The sequence below is a fragment of the Pristiophorus japonicus genome, chromosome 3 (assembly GCF_044704955.1).
Source record: "Pristiophorus japonicus isolate sPriJap1 chromosome 3, sPriJap1.hap1, whole genome shotgun sequence".
Taxonomy (NCBI): Eukaryota; Metazoa; Chordata; class Chondrichthyes; family Pristiophoridae; genus Pristiophorus; species Pristiophorus japonicus.
The window spans coordinates 61,512,972-61,535,679 of record NC_091979.1 but is presented as its reverse complement, the minus strand read 5'-3'; the positions used below and the strand labels follow the sequence as shown (position 1 = coordinate 61,535,679).

At 44.5% G+C, this 22,708-nt stretch overlaps 1 protein-coding gene across 1 annotated transcript in view; it reads right to left on the bottom strand.

Annotated features, from left to right (window-relative positions):
- Positions 1-22,708, bottom strand: part of LOC139259736 (von Willebrand factor D and EGF domain-containing protein) — a 446,188-nt gene that overhangs the window by 153,005 nt on the left and 270,475 nt on the right. The window contains exons 16-18 of the mRNA XM_070875369.1: positions 21,040-21,154; positions 20,660-20,910; positions 12,250-12,469 (exon numbers count right to left, since the gene is read on the bottom strand). Coding sequence (XP_070731470.1) covers positions 12,250-12,469; positions 20,660-20,910; positions 21,040-21,154 — 586 coding nt within the window. The remainder of the gene's footprint in view (positions 1-12,249; positions 12,470-20,659; positions 20,911-21,039; positions 21,155-22,708) is intronic.

The following is a 22,708-nucleotide window of genomic DNA, read 5'->3' as shown; positions in this document are numbered from 1 at the left end:
TAGTCATTCCTTCTCTTATAGAGAGCATCTATCACTTGACAGATGGAGCTATGTGTGTCGAACTGTGAAATGTTCGATATGTCTGCTGTCGCAGATTGGAAAGAGCCAGTGGCAAAGAAATTGAGTGCTATGGTCACTTTGGTTGCGGTGCTCAGAGCTGTCCTCCGCCTTATCTGAGGTTGGAGGTCTGGCTGTCGGAGATTGCACAGCTCCCTGATGATGTGCTTCTGCAATCGAAGTCTACGGAGACATTGATCATCCATCAGGCCCATGAACAATAGAGCCTTCTCCCCCCATGTCTATGGTCGGGTCTTCCTATGACAGCTGCCTCACTTCCTTCTCACTCATGCTCTTGCTGTTCCTCACCCTCTGCAGCCTGCTGCTGATAGGCATCTGCTTCCTGTGCACCTGCCGTCTCTCGATTTCACCCACTATCTGGTGTGGGGGGTCAGCGTACCTAACCCTGCTCCTGATGGCAGGTCCTTCCTGGGCCACCTCTCTGGGTTGAGGTCTGTCGCCATTTCCATGGCCTTGTGCATGTTGGGCAGCCATGTCTGCTGCATCCCTTGCCCACTGCCTCTGAAGCTGTTGGAGACGGCGCTATCTTCTCCTGCGTGCCTCCCTGCTGTGCACAATGGGCTGGAGGCATTCCGCTGCCAGCACTGAGCCCATTGCGTCCGCAAGCACAACAAGGCCTCTGTATTGGACAGATTGAGGACCCTAGCCCACTAGCACTAAATGCTGCTCTGCAAGCACAACCTGCATAATGAGATCTCTGTGTTGTACAGATTGAAGATCCTAGCTGATGCACGATGCTGAGAATGACGTGAATAGCACCTTTAGTGAGTTGGTCTTACTGCAGGAAAAGGGTACACAGTCAGATAGGGAATGGATAACCAACAGTGCAAGGAAGGAAGTGCAGGGGTCCCCTGCTGTCATCCACCTGCAAAACAGATACATCGCTTTGGGTACTGTTAAGGGAGATGACTCATCAGGGGAGGGCAGCAGCAGCCACGTTCATGGCACCGTGGCTGGCTCTGCTGCACAGGAGGGCAGGAAAAAGAGTGGGAGAGCTATAGTGATAGGGGATTCAATTGTAAGGGGAATAGATAGACGTTTCTGCGGCCGTAACCGAGACTCCAGGTTGGTATGTTGCCTCCCTGGTGCAAGGGTCAAGGATGTATCGGAGCGGGTGCAGGGCATTCTGAAAAGGGAGGGTAAACAGCCAGTTGTCGTGGTACCAACGATACAGGTAAAAAAAGGGATGAGGTCCTACGAGACGAATTTAGGGAGCTAGGAGCTAAATTAAAAAGTAGGACCTTAAAAGTAGTAATCTCAGGATTGCTACCAGTGCCACATGCTAGTCAGAGTAGGAATCGCAAGATAGCTCAGATGCATTCGTGGTTTGAGGAATGGTGCAGCAGGGAGGGATTCAAATTCCTGGGACATTGGAACCGGTTCCGGGGGAGGTGGGACCAGTACAAACCAGACGGTCTGCACCTGGGCAGGACCAGGACCAATGTCCTCGGGGGAGTGCTTGCTAGTGCTGTTGGGGAGGGGTTAAACTAATTTGGCAGGGGGATGGGAACCTATGCAGGGAGACAGAGGGAAGTAGAATGGGGCCAGAAGCAAAAGATAGAAAGAAGAAAAGTAAAAGTGGAGGGCAGAGAAACCTAAGGCAAAAAGCAAAAAGGGTCACATTGCAGCAAAACTCTACAGGGGCAAAGTGTGTTAGAAAGACAAGCCTGAAGGCTCTGTGCCTCAATTCGAGGAGTATTCGGAATAAGGTGGATGAATTAACTGCGCAGATAGCAGTTAACAGATATGATGTAATTGGCATCACGGAGACATGGCTCCAGGGAGACCAAGGCTGGGAACTCAACATCCAGGGGTATTCAACATTTAGGAAGGATAGACAGAAAGGAAAAGGAGGCAGGGTGGCACTGCTGGTTTAAGAGGAAATTAATGCAATAGTAAGAAAGGGCATCAGCTTGGATGATGCGGAATCGATATGGGTGGAGCTGCGGAATACCAAGGGGCAGAAAACGCTAGTGGGAGTTGTGTACAGACCACCAAACAGTAGTAGTAAGCAATAAAGGTACAGCAGTTATCATGGGTGACTTTAATCTACATATTGATTGGGCGAACTAAACTAGTAGCAATGCGGTGGGGGAGGATTTCCTGGCGTGTATTAGGGATGGTTTTCTAGGCCAATATGTGGAGGAACCAACCAGGGAGCTTGCCATCCTAGACTGGGTGATGTGTAATGAGAAAGGACTAATTAGCAATCTAGTTGTGTGAGACCCCTTGGGGAAGAGTGACCATAATATGGTAGAATTCTTTATTTGGATGGAGAGTGACAAAGTTAATTCAGAAACTAGGGTCCTGAACTTAAGGAAAGGTAACATCGATGGTTTGAGGTGTGAATTAGCTAAAATAGAGTGGCAAATGATACTTAAAGGTTTGACGGTGGATAGGCAATGGCAAACATTTAAAGATAACATGGATGAACTCCAGCAATTGTACATCCCTGTCTGGAGTAAAAATAAAATGGGAAAGATGGCTCAACTGTGGCTAACAAGGGAAATTACGGATAGTGTTGAATCCAAGGGAGAGGCATATAAATTGGCCAGAAAAAGCAGCAGACCTGAGGACTGGGAGAAATTTAGAATTCAGCAGAGTAAGACAAAGGGTTTAATTAAGAGGGGGAAAATAGAGTACGAGAAGAAGATTGCCGGGAACATAAAAACTGACTGCAAAAGCTTCTGTAGTTATGTGAAGAGAAAAAGATTAGTGAAGACAAACGTAGGTCCCTTGCAGTCGGATTCAGGTGAATTTATAATGGGGAACAAAGAAGTGACAGACCAATTGAACAAATACTTTGGTTCTGTCTTCACGAAGGAAGACACAAATAACCTTCCGAAAGTACTAGGGGACCGAGGGTCTCGTGAGAAGGAGGAACTGAAGGATATCCTTATTAGGCGAAAAATTGTGTTCAAGAAATTGATGGGATTGAAGGTCAATAAATCCCCAGGGCCTGATAGTCTGCATCCCAGAGTACTTAAGCAAGTGGCCCTAGAAATAGTGGATGCATTGCTGATCATTTTCCAACAGTCTATCGACTCGGGATCAGTTCCTATGGACTAGAGGGTAGCTCATGTAACACCACTTTTTAAAAAGGGAGGGTGAGAGAAAGCGGATAATTATAGACCGGTTAGCCTGACATCAGTGGTGGGGAAAATGTTGGAATCAATTATTAAGGATGAAATAGCAGCGCATTTGGAAAGCAGTGACAGGATCGGTCCAAGTCAGCATGGATTTCTGAAGGGGAAATCATGCTTGACAAATCTTCTGGAATTTTTTGAGGATGTAACTAGTAGAGTGGACAAGGGAGAACCAGTGGATGTGGTGTATTTTAACTTTCAAAAGGCTTTTGACAAGGTCCCACACAAGAGATTGATGTGCAAAATCAAAGCACATGGTATTGGGGGTAATATACTGACGTGGATAGAGAACTGGTTGGCAGACAGGAAGCAGAGAGTCGGGATAAATGGGGCCTTTTCAGAATGGCAGGCAGTGACTCGTGGAGTGCCGCAGGGCTCAGTGCTGGGACCCCAGCTCTTTACAATGTACATCAATGATTTGGATGAAGGAATTGAGTGTAATATCTCCAAGTTTTCAGATGACACTAAACTGGGTGGCGGTGTGAACTGTGAGGGGGATGCTAAAAGGCTGCAGGGTGACTTAAGACAGGTTAGGTGAGTGGGCAAATGCATGGCAGATGCAGTATAATGTAGATACATGTGAGGTTATCCACTTTGGGGGCAAAAACGCAAAGACAAAATATTATCTGAATCGTGGCAGATTAGGAAAAGGGGAGGGGCAACGAGACCTGGGTGTCATGGTTCATCAGTCTTTGAAAGTTGGCATACAGGTATAGCAGGTGGTAAAGAAGGCAAATGGTATGTTGGCCTTCATAGCTAGGGGATTTGAGTATAGGAGCAGGGAGGTCTTACTGCAGTTGTACAGGGCCTTGGTGAGGCCTCACCTGGAATATTGTGTTCAGTTTTGGTCTCCTAATCTGAGGAAGGACGTTCTTGCTATTGAGGGAGTGCAGCGAAGGTTCACCAGACTGATTCCCGTGATGGCTGGACTGACATATGAGGAGAGACTGGATCAACTGGGCCTTTATACATTGGAGTTTAGAAGAATGAGAGGGGATCTCATAGAAACATACAAGATTCTGACGGGACGGGACAATTTGGATGTGGGTAGATTGTTGCCGATGTTGGGGATGTCCAGGACCAGGGGCCACAGTCTTAGGATAAGGGATAGGCCATTTAGGACTGAGATGAGGAAAAACTTCTTCACTCAGAGAGTTGTAAACCTGTGGAATTCCCTACCGCAGAGAGTTGTTGATGCCAGTTCATTGGATATATTCAAGAGGGAGTTAGATATGGCCCTTACGGCTAAAGAGATCAAGGGGTATGGAGAGAAAGCAGGAAAGGGGTACTGAGGGAATGATCAGACATGATCTTATCGAATGGTGGTGCAGGCTCGAAGGGCCGAATAGCCTACTCCTGCACCTATTTTCTATGTTTCTATGTTTCTAGCTCACTAGCACTCAATGCCACTCTGAAAAGAGCAACTGACAAACTTGTGAGAAGTCCGAAAAATTCTCGGCCCAAAAAATGGCGATGCATGCAACACGCCTTTAAAGTCTGCTGGTCGTCTTGAGCCGGCACTGTGCACCGACCCAAAAAACTGTCGGGGGCACCGACAGGCGACCAGTAGACCTTATGACCAGAAGACTTTCCTTCCGGGGCGGAGCCGCTGCGGTGTCTCTGATGGCGTCGTTAAGGACGCATCCGCAGGAAGTGGGGGGGGTGGGGGGTGGGTGGGCAGCGGGGTGGATCTTTCGAGGTCAATTCCGCGAATGTCGGCCAGTCCACCGCAAGTCGGCGGCCATTCCGTGCCGCCCCGTGGCTGCCGCTTTCAGGCGGCCAGAGGCCTTACCGGGAGGCCGAATTTCAGCCCCAAGCTCTAAAAGAGGTATAATAGAAAAAATTGTGTTCCATCTATGAGGTCGGGACGATCACAGACAGATAGTCACACAACGAAACACCCTTACAGAGCTGGAAAAGGCAGAAGGTTTCATCGTGGGAACAGGAGGGGTGATAGTGACAGAAGGTGATGAGCTATCTACAACTGTATCATAATCACCTCCCCTTCTATCTAATGTCTTCTGATATCAACTAATATGAAGCATATATGTACAACATGTTAGCAACCTATGAGTGCTTTATGTATAATATCTGCCCTTCAATATTTAAACATATGTAATAATTTTGACTGTGAGGTAACATTTCTGTGGTATATTGTTAATATATATCCCTTTCTGCCCTAAAGATCAATTGCAGCAAACAGGACTGCTTTATCATACATCCCAATACAGGTCACATGAAACCACTCATCATCATAGGCAGTCCCTCGGAATCGAGGATGACTTGCTTCCACTCCTGAAGTGAGTTCTTTGGTGGCTGAACAGTCCAATACGAGAGCCGCAGACTCTGTCACAGGTGGGACAGATAGTCGTTGAGGGAAGGGGTGGGTGGGACTGGTTTGCCGAACGCTCTTTCCGCGGCCTGCGCTTGATTTCTGCATGCTCTCGGCGACAAGACTCGAGGTGCTCAGCGCCCTCTTGGATGCACTTCCTCCACTTAGGGCGGTCTTGGACTAGGGATTCCCAGGTGTCAGTGGGGATGTTGCATTTTATAGCGTTTCCTCTGCCCACCTTTTGCTTGTTTGCCGTGAAGGAGCTCCGAGTAGAACACTTGTTTTGGGAGTTTCGTGTCTGGCATGCAGACTATGTGGCCTGCCCAGCGGACAGACACTAACACAGATACAGATACAGTACTTCCAGCAGTCAATGAACCAATAGCATATGAGCACAGGAGGACATAACCCATCCACCAATTAAAGTGCCTTGGACAAGCCACAGTTCTGATCTGTGTTTATTATTGCAGGATGTATGTTAAGAATTTTTTCCCTTGGTGTCTTTTGTGTTGGACTTCTAGTGCCGCTAGTCTTTGCTCTGGATCTCTCTGGCTTTTCAGTACCCTACACATCTTGGTTGAGGAGATGGCAATAACATGCCCCTTAAGAAGTGTTTTGGTAGCTTCTCAGGCTAATGCTGGGCAACTATTGGGTCTCCAACAGTACAGCCGAAAATAGATGAGCAGGATTCACAGGGAAGATGTATAAATTCAGGGTCGCCAAAAAGTGTGGGAGTTAGGCATCAGTACTGGAGATGGGGTAGGTTACAAAGGCGAGCTGAAGGGTAATTGATGGATGATCAGGCATGATTAAGAGCCTGTTATAGCAGCAAAAAAAAACAAGGTGTTAGGCTGACTCTCAGGATACAAGCTTAAATATTACTAAACCATGTGCAGATACCTCATTGAAAATACCCCTCCTCTCACTCACACACGATCAGGAATCGTACTGATTTTCATAGTGAAGATCTGACTTTTAATACCTGTTGGGTTATACAAAAAAATTTTGGCCCAACACTGCCCTAGCATATATGTTGATCTAGATAGATGGATGCTCATACTCTTTCTGGGGAGAGAAAGCACAACAAATATGAAAGTACATCTCTAGCTCCCCTACATTTTTCAGATGTTGGGTCAAGTCAATTCAAAGACATGAATGGGCCCATCTTCATGTTCTTATGATCAGGCAGGAAAACTGAAAGGGGCCGAAATGTCCTTGTTTTGCACCTCCTGTTAGCGCCTCCGGGGGCGCAAAATTGTTTTCGCTCAGGTTGGGGGCAGGGTGAGGGGAGGGGGGTCGTTACCGGCTCCCGTGAAACTGTGTGGGAGTTAGCAGAGGCGCGAACACGGCAGTGCCGTGCCCCACTGGCAGCGTCCCGGGCTGCCATGACTCTGCTAATGATGTCATCGCCCTGCGTCGAACCCTTTCCGCCTCGCAGCTGAAATTGGCCAGCGCCCTGCGAGGCTGCCGTGGGCGATATCAACGCCAGCCTTGTGGGTCACGAACTAGGCCGACCTCCGCTCGTGGGGCAGACATTAAAAGGGGAGGTAAGCTGCACCGCGCACCGCCATTTTTTTTCTTGGGCTGACTCACCTGTTGGCCTGTGTTGCTTTGCTGTCGCATAGTCCGGACCACCATCGTGCAGTCTGGCACTCTGTCTTGGTGTCGGGCTGCGACCACTACACTATGTAGCCCTGGTGGCCCAGTGATTACATAGGATTATATAGGATTTATGGCACAGCAACAGACAATTTGGCCCAACCAGTCCATGTCGATGTTTATGCTCCACTCGAGCCTCCTCCAGTCTTTCCTCATCTAAATCTATTCCCTTCTCCCACATATGCTTGTCTAGCCTTCCCTTAAATGCATTTATACCATGTGCTTCAACCACTCCCTGTGGTAGCTAGTTCCACATTCTCACCACTCTTTGGGTAAATAATTTTCTTTTGAATTCCCTATTGGATTTCTTGGTGACTACCTTATATTGATGGCCTCTAATTATGCTCTTCCCCACAAGTGGAAACATTCTCTCTGTATCTACTCTATCAAAACCTTTCATAATTTTAAAGACCTCTATTGAGATGAAAGAGACTCAGCCTGCCCATCCTTTGCTGATATATATACCCTCGCATTTCTGGTATCATCCTTATAAATATTCTCTGCACCCTCTCCTATATCCTTTTTTATAGCATGACGCCCAGAATTGTATGCAGTACTCGGTGTGGTCTAACCAAGGTTCGATACAGGTTTAGCATAACTTCACTACTTTTCAATTCTTTTTTATGGCCTTGCTAACTTGTGTTGCAACTTTTAGCGTTAGCTTTGAAATGGCTGTGCAGAGTTTGCAGCATCTCTCCTCTTTAATGGATTCCTCCCCTTTAACGGAAGGGGAGTGGCGTTGAAACGCGCCAATACAATGTGGAGAAGCCATGTAGCGCCGCTGAACCCGCCCCAAAGGGAATAGGAGCACGCGACATTGCGTTCCACTTCCTGTGAGGGGTGTTAACCGCAATTCCGCGGCCGGGACGTGACTTCCGTGCCAGGCACAGGAAGTCCCGTCCTCCTCGGTTCCCGCCCACGAATGGGGGCAACCCAATTTAGCCCCCCAAACACTCTTCAAACACCTTCACCTCTTAAACATGAAGCTCGGCATTCTCAGGCATTATTACTAGATAGCCAACTCTGGGGAAGTATGGCCTGGAATCTAGCAAGCACACACAATTCATGGCTGGGCCAGAGCTTCGAAAATAGCCCCTTTACATAGTCTGTCCTTCACAGACCCCCAGAGAAAACAAACAGAAGACCAGAAGTACCTAGAGTTGTAACAATGTTATCAGCTTGGGAAGAAACCTCTGAAAATCCTGTAAAGCCTATTGGTCCTCTGCCCAATTTGGTGCAATGGAGAATTCCCAGAAAATATTCTCAGTGGATGGATTTTGGACCTGGCACAAGAATGGCTAGGCCATGTCCTTGACTGGGACCAGATTATCTATTTTCAACAGCTAGAGAATGAATCCCACCTCCATTTAAATTTTTAAAATTTGTCTCCTGCCCAGTAATGACATCAGGCCAGCCGGTGGGAGTGGGAACGAGACACCATCAAGGTCCAAAGGGAATGGTCTATGGCATAAGGCAAGTGCTGCTGGAAGACAGGGGGGCGGATTGCAAGCCAAAGCTGGTTGGAGAGGAAGAGTCAAGGCCAGGGCTTGGGAGGCCTAAAGACTTGTTTCGGGTGCCGGAGGAGCACTCTTGCTCTTCCTAATAGATTTCCACATAAGTTTTTAAATAAAAATCTCATCTTAGCCTTTCAATTCGGCACTTTACAATCTTTGGGTCTCAACAACTGAGTTCCAACAATTTCAGATCATAACCACTGCCCTGATTTTTGAGGACAGCAGCTGCTAATGATTCTGCCATTCCAATTTATACCTCCTCTAGACCCATCTTTTGTTTCTTTACTTGTTCCATTACTATCTCCTGAGAGATGCCACTAAATTATCCGAATTCTCAAAGGATGTAGTTTTCAGCATGTGCTGAACAGTTACAACAACTTTAATGTACTGTTAGTACTGTGTAACAAACCTGTAACAATACTGCATACCATCTTTTTATATAAGCTCTCCTTTCTTTCCCTGGCCCCAAAATTCCTTAAGTTCAGGACCCTAGTCTCTGAATTAACTGTGTCACTCTCCATCTTAATAAAGAATTCTACCATATTATGGTCAATCTTCCCCAAGGGGCCTCACACAACAAGATTGCTAATTAGTCCTTTCTCATTACACATCACCCAGTCGAGGATGGCCAGCCCTCTAGTTGGTTCCTCAACATATTGGTCCAGAAAACCATCCCTAATACACTCCATGAAATCCTCCTTCAGTGTATTGCAACAAGTTTGGTTAGCCCAATCTATATGTAGATTAAAGTCGCCCATGATAACTACAGTACCTTTATTGCACACATAGTGAGAAGGAGAAACTAAAGGATATCTTTATTAGGTGGAAAATTGTGTTAGGGAAATTGATGGGATTGAAGGCCGATAAATTCCCGGCATCTGCATCCCAGAGTACTTAAGGAAGTGGCCCTAGAAATAGTGCATTGGTGATCATTTTCCAACAGTCTATCAACTCTGGATCACTTCCTATGGACTGGAGGGTAGCTCATATAACACCACTTTTTAAAAAAGGAGGGAGAAAGCAAACGGTTAACTATAGACCAGTTAGCCTGATGTCAGTAGTGGGGTAAATGTTGGAATCAATTATTAAAGATGAAATAACAGCGCATTTGGAAAGCAGTGATAGGATCGGTCCAAGTCAACGTGGATTTATGAAAGGGAAATCATGCTTGACAAATCTTCTGGAATTTTTTGAGGATGTAACTACTAGAGTGGACAAGGGAGAACCAGTGGATGTGGTGTATTTAGACTTTCAAAATGCTTTTGACAAGGTCCCACACAAGAGATTGGTGTGCAAAATTAAAGCACTTGGATGAAAGAATTGAGTGTAATATCTCCAAGTTTGCAGATGACACTAAACTGGGTGGCGGTGTGAGCTGTGAGGAGGACGCTAAGAGGCTGCAGGATGACTTAAGACAGGTTAGGTGAATGGGCAAATGGATGGCAGATGCAATATAATGTGGATAAATGTGAGGTTATCCACTTTGGGGGCAAAAAACGCGAAGGTAGAATATTATCTGAATGGCGGCAGATTAGGAAAAGGGGAGGTGCAATGAGACCTGGGTGTCATGGTACATCAGTCATTGAAAGTTGGCATGCAGGTACAGCAGGTGGTGAAGGCGGCAAATGGAATGTTGGCCTTCATAGCTAGGGGATTTGAGTATAGGAGCAGGGAGGTCTTACTGCAGTTATACAGGGCCTTGGTGAGGCCTCACCTGGAATATTGTGTTCAGTTTTGGCCTCCTAATCAGAGGAAAGCCATTCTTGCTATTGAGGGAGTGCAGCGAAGGTTCACCCGACTGATTCCCGGGATGGCTGGACTGACATATGAGGAGAGACTGGATCTACTGGGCCTTTATTCACTGGACTTTAGAAGGATGAGAGGGAATCTCATAGAAACATATAAAATTCTGACGGGACTGGACAGGTGAGATGCAGGAAGAATGTTCCCGATGTTGGGGAAGTCCAGAACCAGGGGACACAGTCTAAGGATAAGGGGTAAGCCATTTAGGACTGAGATGAGGAGAAACTTCTTCACTTAGAGAGTTGTTAATTTGTGGAATTCTCTACCGCAGAGAGCTGTTGATGCCAGTTCATTGGATATATTCAAGAGGGAGTTAGATATGGCCCTTACGGCTAAAGGGATCAAGGGGTATGGAGGGAAAACAGGAAAGGGGTACTGAGGTGAATGATCAGCCATGATCTTATTGAATAGTGGTGCAGGCTCGAAGGGCCGACTGACCTACTCCTGCACCTATTTTCTATGTTTCTAAAATGCAAAGCCAATAGCAAAGTGAGAAGATTTTAAGTCCTACACCTCATTTTTTGAGAGTGAACGGGGAGGGTTTGTAAAATCGGACACTAGGCACTGTATACTGACCACAAAATGCAATTAAAAATCAATATTAGATAGCAGAAAATGAATTGGTGTGCATTGCTTATATTAGAATCTTTTCAGACAGATTTTTTAGACCCTTTTTCAAAGGATTGCATATAGTTATGTAGCTGCATTGTTCGAACTAAAACATCCAGCTGGGTTTAGGACTATTAAAAAGCTGAATTAAACAGCTTAAACAGCAGGAAGAGGTGTAACTGCTGTCAGAACTCATTTAGTCTGGAAAGCTTTTGTTAAAAAAACTGCCAGACAAGAGATTTGACATTTCATATCAATTCAACAGTGCAAACCCCTCAGAGATTTTGTTGATCCATGCAGAAAAACAGACAAGTGAATGATATGGCAAGAGTAATTTATTACTTTGTACATAAAATAATTTGTGAATGGCTGTCGAAGAGATGTTTCACTGTAATTTATGAATAGGTGAACTATTTTTTCCAGATCTATCGTCGGATCAGGCTGCCTTTGACGCAGCTTGTGATTAATGACTTTGGTGGTTAGGGCTATGTTAGCACATTCAGAGATTATCTTTCATTGGGTCGCATAGAAAACAGAGATGCCAACAACAGCAATATCTTGCACCTACATGGCACCTTTAACGTAGAAAACAGACAAAGGTGATTCACTTCAGGGAAAAAACACCAAGCCAAAGGAGCAGATATTAGAATGGTCAGCGCCCACCCCCTCCACTCGCAAAACAATGACATTCAAGCATGAGATGTAGGCCTGAAAGTCTTCCCACTTTGCTATTGGCTTTGCATTTTAGGGCCAGGGAAAGAAAGGATAGCTTGTATACAAAGAAGTCTTATGCAAATCGGACAAAATCTTTAAAATTATTCATAAGACGAGAACTGTCCTTGGATAACCACCTAATTACGCCATATAATTACAGCAATGCTACCACAATGTTATAATCATGGTCATTCCTGGAGATAAATGTCCTCTGCCTTTAATGCAAAAGGGTTAATGAAAGAAGGAGCAGATCATCATTATTTGTCAGATCTCTTTTGATTTCTATTCATTTTTACAAAAGATTCAACATATACTGGATCACATCTATTCATATTTCATCGAACTTGCACTTTTATCTGTGGTATTATTTACACTTAGTAATATGGCTTACTACCTGTGAGACCAGCTGGACATTTGCATGAGTAGCTGTTGACACCATCCACGCAGGTGCCCACACCACATGGATTTGATTTGCATTCATCTATGTTTTCCTGGCACAACTTCCCTTCAAAACCGACAGGACACACACAGAGGTATTCACCACTTCCTGGGGGGAAATTGATATTTGTAACACATGTTCCACCATTTATGCAGCCACATGGTTTCACTGCAACCTATAAAGGAAAATGAGGAACACTTGAGCCAGCTTAGGCAGCAGTGCAATGACAGACCATCACAATTGAAAACAGGTGCTTTTAAAAAAAATAATATCCATACGAAGTAGATTTGAGTTTTTAATGACCCCTATGAGTTTGTTGTTTGATTTGTGTAGTTTGTTTTACTGCTCAGGGTCGCTGGTACCACTATGGCCAGTATGTCTATGGCCATTTCACTTTTTATAAGTTACCCATACTAAATAAAACAGCATTTTTCTTCCAAAAAATCAAATGGCAGCAGATACACCTGCTGTAACAATAATTGAAGCTCAATTTCCTCTTTTACAATTAATTAGTTACTTTGATGCTAATCCTCCTCCTGCAGGGAGGTAGTGTCCAGGTTAAGCATTCCAGCACTGCTCATTTCTCAACCAGCAGGAGGTCTACTTTCCTCACAGCTGGATGCATAGTACCATGTCTATGGTGAGAGATACAGCAATCACTGTCTCATGCAAGACCTAGTAAAATGCTATGAATAGATTAGACAAAAAGAGCTTAATTACTGTTGGAATTTTTACTTCTAAGACAAAAAGGGGAGGCATTATCGTTGTAAAGTAGTTAGCCAAATATGCAGCCATTTATTTTTAAGACATAGTCCGATTTCATTAACGACAAACCTCTTCTAATTGTAAGACCTGTTAAATGTCTAATTTTATAACCCCCTTTAGAGGCAGATCGGCTGCCCATAATACACCCCACCCAATTTGTCTTATTTTGATGCCACGTGATGTTGGAAACCTGGGTTGAGTACTAAACTTACATATTTCACTGCCCAGCCTTGAGAGAGGCATGAAGACACTCACCAGATTAGAAACTCGTCCAGTGCAGCATCATATTTTTTTAACTCGGGAGTTACATTTTTAAAATAAAAAGGGCCATTTTATTTGGCCTAGTACTCATGGATACGTTCCTTCATCGTATTGCACACTAGCCATTGTCCAACTGAACACTCCCTACATAATAACCCAATGGTTCAAGGAGCAAATTTGAATGCGGTCAATACAAATTCTATCTCCCAAGAAAGAATTTTAATTGTACAGTACAATGCTATTTGCTGCTGCAGGCACCCTGGGCAAAGAAATGAGAGGTTTCGGAGCTCTGAGGAAAATAAAACTAGTGTACAGCTAGCTTAAGAGGCAACTGGGGGTAAATTGAACCCACCTTTGCCAGGCCAGAAACCCACGAATTCCAGTGCGACACTGGTTTTATTCCACACCCAATATTATTCTCTATTGATTTCAATCGGATGGGGTGTAAAACCAGAGCTGTACCCGATCTGGCCAGCTTCCCGATGGGCAGGTCAGGTTAAAATTGCCCGATTTAATCGACTTTTACAGGTCAGCTCGAATGTCCCCATACCAAGAGCTAGAACCTCCACTTTTGTACTTATCACCCAAAAATGGGCGTTATTTCCAGCGTGGGCATTAAAAAAGGGTTTTCAGATTGCCATCTTCTCACCCATTCTCAAAACACCTAGTTTCCATTCTTGAAAATGGGCATTACCGCAAGTGATATCAAATGGGTGGTAGCGTAAAAGTTTTTGACCTTCTGTCGTGAAGTATGGCCGTCCTTAGCAAAGGCATGGCAATGCTTGATTCCTGCGATTCGGGAGGTCAAGGGTCATCATGACATGCATGAAGAGGAGACAGAGAGAGGGGGAACTCAGAGGCACTGAAAGCATTATTGGCTGTGGTGTGTGTTTGTCTGCACGACGTAGATTCACCAGTAGCAAAAAGCCTACTAAGCACCAAGAACATAGTTGGCACCGAGTTTTTGTCCAACAAATAAGATATAACATGGAAGGGATGGAGAAGGCCCTGGAGTTGGTAGCCAGGAACACTGATGGCAGAGGGCTCCCAGTGGTCTCGGAGCGCCGCACTGCACCCCAAGGTGACGCACCCCCATTGGCAACCACACATAAGAGCCAGCAGCAACATCTTGCTTCTGGCTCAGAGCATGTTCCCACCTCGGGACCGTCCTCTCCCGTATCTGTCCAAGCAGCGCTTCGGCCGTCACCCCCCCACCCCCGCCCAATGAAGCATCGCCTGAGGACCTCCTCGGCCAAGCGGCTTGGAGTCAGGCAGGGAAGGGGTAGAGGTGGGGAAGAGAAGCGGGGGGAAGGGTTGATTTGTACAGAAATACTGATGATTTCAGACTAATGTTCAGTTTAAATATTTTTTATTTAACAAAACCTTGTAGCACATTGGCTCAGATAGCTGCACCATTACACACTGGTGATTCCTTATCATCAAAGGATATAATCACACTTAACTTCAATCAATTTAAACTTTAACTGTCACCAAGGTGATGCCCACCATTGATGTATGACCTGCACACCCAGCAGTGTGTCTGCCTTGTAAATAACACCAATGTTCTTTCAGGCAAAGCAATCATTGATGAGCTCCTGATGTAAGGCACTTGCAGCTATCATGCCACCATGGGCCCTTTCATGAGGTCTACAGGGGGGTGGGGGCATGGCTTCAGCATCAGCCTGATTGTCTGGGCCAAATGTCAGCATCCGCCTTCTCGTCCTCCTCTTCCTCTCTCTGGTGAGGTGTGCTGTCAGACTCATCAGTCAATTCTTGTCCCCTCCTGATAGCCAAGTTGTGTAACATGGAACACACCACCACGAATTGAGCTACCTGCCCAGGGTGGTATTGGAGCTCGCCTCCTGAGTGGTCCAAGCATCTAAAGTGCTGCTTCAGCATTTCAATGGTTTTCTCTATGATATTGCGAGTTGCTCTGTGACTCTTGTTGTATCACCTCTTGGCCTCGGTGTGGGTGTCACGCAGGGGGGTCATCAGCCGGGTGGCGTGGCCATATCCTTTCTCATCAATCATACAGAATTGACATTGTGGCTCATAGTTAAACAAGTCAGATACAGTGCTCTCACGCAGGATATGAGCATCATGGATGCTGCCCAGAAATTGAGCATTCATTGCCAGTATAATTTGTTGGTGGTCGACAACCAGTTGGACATTCAGGAGTGGAATCCCTTGCAGTTCCTGAAAACCTCTGCATCCTGAAAAGGTGCCTGCATCGCAATGTGCGTACAGTCTATTGCTCCCTGCACCTTGGGGAAGTTTGCAATTCTGGAGAATCCTAGAGCCCTCTCACTCTGTGCCTCCCTGGTCATAGGGAAGCTGATTAAGTCCCTCCTGTGTATGTACAGGGCTTCAGTGACCTGTCTAAAACAGCGATGTGTGGCATGCTGAGAAAGTCCGCAAATGTCTCCAGCTGTGGCCTGAAAAGAATCCGAGGCGTAGAACGACAGTGTCGCGGTGACTTTGACCTCGACTGATGGTGCTGGCAGGCCGCAGATCTGCCCTTATCAGCTGGCATACCTCAGTGATAACCTCTTTGTGGAAGCACAGTCTCCAAAGGCAGTTGGTGTTGGGCAAGTCGAGGTAAAAATGCTTCTCCTTGTACTTGCGGGGGTGTAATATCTGGTCTTCTTCATCTGTCTGTCACTTCTTACATTGGGCACATAATGCAGTGGAGCATTCCTTCGGCGATGTCGAGTCTGCTGCATGTATTTGGTCACCAAAAGAGGTGAGAAAGGACAGGCCCCATTGCAGTAGCTCTCTATTTTCCACTGATTGCTCACAAACAAGGAATGTCCCGACGAAAACAACCATTCAATTCCAGTTGGTCACAGTATGGTCAAGATGTTTGTACAGATGTTCACATTAACTCCAACGACCTGCAGAGTACATTCGACCTCCACCGAGATTGAAGCACGCAGCCTTTTAAAGGACATGGCATGTGATCTAGAACATGGCATCCATGACGCTGTGATTAGTTCCCGTTAGTTCCACTTTTTGTGGGCGGTTTTCTGGGTGAGCGATATTGTGGGTGCTATGTGTGCGAGGTGGTGAAATTGACTCTGGGCGATCTCATGGCCGCTAGTTTCGGTAAATATGCACTTTACGACAAAAAAATTGGGCGGACATTACTATTGAATCTCGGTGTTAATTCCGTGTGGAAAGTAACGCTGGCCGATATTATGGCCGTTGAATTCGCCTATTCTGCTGATCCCACAAAAAAAAAGTGGGCGGGCGGTAATATTTTTTCTCGCCGTTAAGCACATGGGGAAAGTAACAATCGACGATAAATTCCCGAAAAATGCCCACCAGTTTCTATTTTGTGCCAAATTGGGCAATATATGGGCGTTATTCGTCATTTCAGCGGTAAAATGGGCGTTAAGCATGCAAAAGAAAGTGGAGGTTCTAGTCCCAAATCTTTGCAGTATTACCTTTATATTCTGTGGCACTGAAAACTGATTAAGTACATGGCACTTGTATCCAAATCTAACAATAATGTTTAGCAATTTATTGTGTGTCATATTTACACATCAAAACTATGACTTCAATAGTAATATGTAGTACATGGTTTCAAATGTAATATTGCTTTTCTACTTATACATAAGAGCATATTTCCACAACAAATATATTTCTACAACAGTGAGAGCAAGACAACAGAGAAAGAGGGGGAGATGCACTGAAAAGCACAGTTGCATTTACTGACTCATAAGAACATAAGAACATAAGAATTAGGAACAGGAGTAGGCCATCTAGCCCCTCGAGCCTGCTCCGCCATTCAACAAGATCATGGCTGATCTGGCCGTGGACTCAGCTCCACTTACCCGCCCGCTCCCCATAACTCTTAATTCCCTTATTGGTTAAAAATCTATCTGTGATTTGAATACATTCAATGAGCTAGCCTCAACTGCTTCCTTGGGCAGAGAATTCCGCAGATTCACAACCCTCTGGGAGAAGAAATTCCTTCTCAACTCGGTTTTAAATTGGCTCCCCCGTATTTTGAGGCTGTGCCCCCTAGTTCTCGTCTCCCCGACCAGTGAAAACAACCTCTCTGCCTCTATCTTGCCTATCCCTTTCATTATTTTAAATGTTTCTATAAGATCACCCCTCATCTTTCTGAACTCCAACGAGTAAAGACCCAGTCTACTCAATCTATCATCATAAGGTAACCCCCTCATCTCCGGAATCAGCCTAGTGAATTGTCTCTGTACCCCCTCCAAAGCCAGTATATCCTTCCTTAAGTAAGGTGACCAAAACTGCACGCAGTACTCCAGGTGCGGCCTCACCAATACCCTATACAGTTGCAGCAGGACCTCCCTGCTTTTGTACTCCATCCCTCTCGCAATGAAGGGCAACATTCCATTCGCCTCCTAATTACCTGCTGCACCTGCAAACTAACTTTTTGCGATTCATGCACAAGGACCCCCAGGTCCCTCTGCACCGCAGCATGTTGTAATTTCTCCCATTCAAATAATATTCCCTTTTATTGTATTTTTTTCCAAGGTGGATGACCTCACACTTTCCGACATTGTATTCCATTTGCCAAACCTTAGCCCATTTGCTTAACCTATCTAAATCTCTTTACAGCCTCTCTGTGTCCTCTACACAACCCGCTTTCCCACTAATCTTTGTGTCATCTGCAAATGTTGTTACACTACACTCTGTCCCCTCTTCCAGGTCATCTATGTATATTGTAAACAATTGTGGTCCCAGCACCGATCCCTGTGGCACACCACGAAACCACCGATTTCCAACCCGAAAAGGACCCATTTATCCCGACTCTCTGCTTTCTGTTAGCCAGCCAATTCTCTATCCATGCTAATACATTTCCTCTGACTCCGCGTACCTTTATCTTCTGCAGCAACCTTTTGTGTGGCACCTTATCGAATGCCTTTTGGAAATCTAAATACACCACATCCATCGGTACACCTCTATCTACCATGCTCGTTATATCCTCAAAGAATTCCAGTAAATTAGTTAAACATGATTTCCCCTTCATGAATCCATGCTGCGTCTGCTTGATTGCACTATTCCTATCTAGATGTCCCGCTATTTCTTCCTTAATGATAGCTTCAAGCATTTTCCTAACTACAGATGTTAAACTAACCGGCCTATAGTTACCTGCCTTTTGTCTGCCCCCTTTTTTAAACAGAGGCGTTACATTAGCTGCTTTCCAATCCGCTGGTACCTCCCCAGAGTCCAGAGAATTTTGGTAGATTATAACGAATGCATCTGCTATAACTTCCACCATCTCTTTTAATACCCTGGGATGCATTTCATCAGGACCAGGGCACTTGTCTATCTTGAGTCCCATTAGCCTGTCCAGCACTACCCCTCTAGTAATAGTGATTGTCTCAAGGTCCTCCCTTCCCACATTCCTGTGACCAGCAATTTTTGGCATGATTTTTGTGTCTTCCACTGTGAAGACCGAAGCAAAATAATTGTTTAAGGTCTCAGCCATTTCCACATTTCCCAGTATTAAATCCCCATTCTCATCTTCTCAGGGACCAACATTTACTTTAGTCACTCTTTTCCGTTTTATATATCTGTAAAAGTTTTACTTTCTGTTTTTATGTTTTGCACAAGTTTACTTTCGTAATCTATTTTTCCTTTCTTTATTGCTTTCTTAGTCATTCTTTGCTGTCGTTAAAAATTTTCCCACTCTTCTAGTTTCCCACTAACCTTGGCCACCTTATACGCATTGGTTTTTAATTTGATACTCTCCTTTATTTCCTTGGTCATCCACGGCTGGTTTTCACTTCTCTTACCGCCCTTCTTTTTCACTGGAATATATTTTTGTTGAGCACTATGAAAGAGCTCCTTAAAAGTCCTCCACTGTTCCTCAATTGTGCCACCGTTTAGTCTGTGTTTCCAGTCTACTTTAGCCAACTCTGCCCTCATCCCACTGTAGTCCCCTTTGTTTAAGCATAGTATGCTCATTTGAGACACTCCTTCCTCACCCTCAATCTGTATTACAAATTCAACTATACTGTGATCACTCATTCCGAGAGGATCTTTTACTAGGAGATCGTTTATTATTCCTGTCTCATTATACAGGACCAGATCTACGATCGCTTGCTCCCTTGTAGGTTCTGTAACATACTGTTCTAAGAAACAATCCCGTATGCATTCTATGAATTCCTCCTCAAGGCTACCCCGTGCGATTTGATTTGACCAATCGATATGTCGGTTAAAATCTCCCATGATTACTGCTGTTCCTTTTTCACATGCCTCCATTATTTCCTTGATTATTGCCCGCCAAACCGTGAAGTTATTATTTGGGGGCCTTTTTCCCCTTACTATCTCTAATCTCCACCCACAATGATTCAACATTTTGTTCATTAGAGCCAATATCGTCTCTCACAACTGCCTTGATATCTTCCTTTATTAACAGAGCTACTCCACCTCCTTTCCCTTCTTGTCTATCTTTCTGAATTGTCAGATACCCCTGTATGTTTAATTCCCAGTCTTGGCCCCCTGCAACCACGTTTCTGTAATGGCCACCAAATCATACCCATTTGTAATGATTTGTGCTGTCAACTCATTTACTTTATTTTGAATGCTGGTTGCATTTTGGTAGAGTGTTTTAATACTAGTTTTTAAACCATGATTTTGAGTTTTGACCCCTCCTGCAGCCCCTTTAGATTCATACATATTGTCCCTTCCTATCACCTTGTGGTTTACACTTACTCCAGTGCTACTCTGCTCTGTTGCCTCCTGCCTTTTGCATTCTTTCTTGGGATCCTGTTCATCTGAGTTCTCACCTATTCTAACTAGCTCAGAGCCCTCTCCTGTGTTCCGAATACTCCTTGCATTGAGGCACTGAGCTTTCATGCTTGACTTTTTATTACACTTTGACCCTTTAGAATTTTGCTGTACAGTAGCCCTTTTTGTTTTTTGACTTGGGTTTCTCTGCCCTCCACTTTTACTCATCTCCTTTCTGTCTTTTGCTTTTGTCTCCTTTTTGTTTCCCTCTGTCTCCCTGCATTGGTTCCCATCCCCCTGCCATATTAGTTTAACTCCTCCCCAACAGCACTAGCAAACACTCTCCCGAGGACATTGGTTCCGGTCCTGCTCATATCATTGTTCCTGATTATTTTTAAATACACTCTTCTATATTCATAACTTTGTTTGGAGCGTTATCTGGAAGAGGTTATTTGGTACTTAAGTGCTAGTTCAAGATGGAATTTTAGCCAACTCTTTAACTACTCGTCATAATAAGCTGCTGTGCCATTATTTATTTTGTATCAAAATTTATCAAGATGGTTTGGACCATTAATAAAAATATGCAAGAGTTGTTGAATTCAGTGGAACTTACGGTACTCACCTGAACAGAATATGTGTTTTGTGCATTGCACTCATCAGACACAGTAAAGCCAAAGTTGCCAGACTCTTGAGAATTCACTTTCCAGATCAGAAGTCCTGCAGGTGATAGACTGCTATTCTGTGGTCCAGACTCCAACAAGAATAGTACAGCCGATCCTTCTGGATCCACAGCTGTGAACTGGTAAACAAAATTTTCACCGAAGAATGTCTGGAGCTTAGCAGTGGGCACTTGGTAAATTGGTGGCTGATTGTCTTAGAGGAATACAAAAAGTCAGATGTTAAGAGAAAATCCAAATAAAACATTTGCTCCCCATTCTCCTCGCCAAAACATACAAAAGCAAGTTCCTTAATTAAATTCAAAGGCTATGGATTTAAACTTACTATCATTTATAGACCAGGTGAACTTGGATATGTCAGACCTGCATAGCAAACAAAGGCTGGTTGGGTTTGCGTCTCCGTCACCATAGCACAGTCCGTCTATATTACAGGTTTTTTCCTATGGAAAAGAGTGATATTTGTAATTTAAGATAAGGGCTCATGAACACAAATACTGCAACATTTGATTATAATCATATTAAGCAACAAATATACATAAAAGCAGGCAATAAACTTATCTAACCATATATGAAATTTTGTGTTCTTTATGACAATTTTATCTTTGTAAATATGACCTTTTTCCAATTAAAAGTGATGAATGCTGTTACTGACTCACTGTGTTCCAACTTTTAGTTGTTCTTATCACAGTTTTGCAGCCATTCTGCAGTTTTTCATGTCTAGCTGCTATTCTGACCCTTTCATTTATGACTTTTAGGAGCAGCACCTGATTCTTTTTGATTTAATATTTTCAGTGTGTATATTATCAGCTCCATGGGCTCAATTTTCCCCAATTATCTGCGCAGTTCTTTTGGTGTGCGCAGCTTTTTTGGTTGGAAATTAAAATCTCCCAGTTTCCCCAAAGTTTCAGTGCCAGCGTAACTCAGTTAGGTACGATTTTTTTTAGTTTAATATTTTTTGCGTCATAGGGGACATAACCTGATGTCTGCGCCAGTTTTTCACATTTAAGCAAGTTTGGCCAAATTACATTATTTCGAGGACGGTGTATGTGACTCCCCAAAAAACCTTCTGGGCACTTAAGAAAAACCAGCGCACATTAAAAAATCGACACAAAAAGACGCCATTGGTTTTAGGCAAAGTTTTGGAGGGAGTCAAGAAGACAAAGAATATGCATTATGAAGCTAATTTTTTCAAAGTCAAAAGGGAGAAAATGGAAGTTTAATGCAATTCTTTAATATTTGATTTTTTTCCAAAGTACCACACCACCACCTAACATCTCCCCACTGGGCTCAAGGGTTGGAGCGTCTGCCGGCAGAATTGTTCCCTCGCCTGGACACAAGGGTTCGTGGCTCGCCTTCAAAAGAAGCCCGGAGTAGGTGATGTGAGGTGGAAGCCGAACTGAAGGGATGAGAACCCTTAGGTCCCAGCAGATTGGAAAACTGTAAATGTAACACCCCTATTTAAAAAAGCAGGAAACCATAGACCAGTTAGCCTAACATCTGTGGTTGGGAAAATGTTGGAGTCCATTATTAAAGAAGCAGTAGCAGGACATTTGGAAAAGCAAAATTCGGTCAGGCAGAGTCAGCATGGATTTATGAAAGGGAAGTCATGTTTGACAAATTTGCTGGAGTTCTTTGAGGATGTAACAAACAGGGTGGATAAAGGGGAACCAGTGGATGTGGTGTATTTGGACTTCCAGAAGGCATTCCACAAGGTGCCACATAAAAGGTTACTGCAGCAGATAAAAGTTCACGGGGTTGTGGGTAGAGGATTGGCTAACTAACAGAGAACAGAGAGTCGGGATAAGTGGTTCATTCTCTGGTTGGAAACCAGTAACAAGTGGGGTGCCGCAGAGATCAGTGCTGGGACCTCAACTATTTACAATCTATATTAACGACTTGGAAGAAGGGACTGAGTGTAAAATAGCCAAGTTTGCTGAAGCAATGTGTGAGGTGGACACAAAAAATCTGCAAAAGGACATACACAGGCTAAGTGA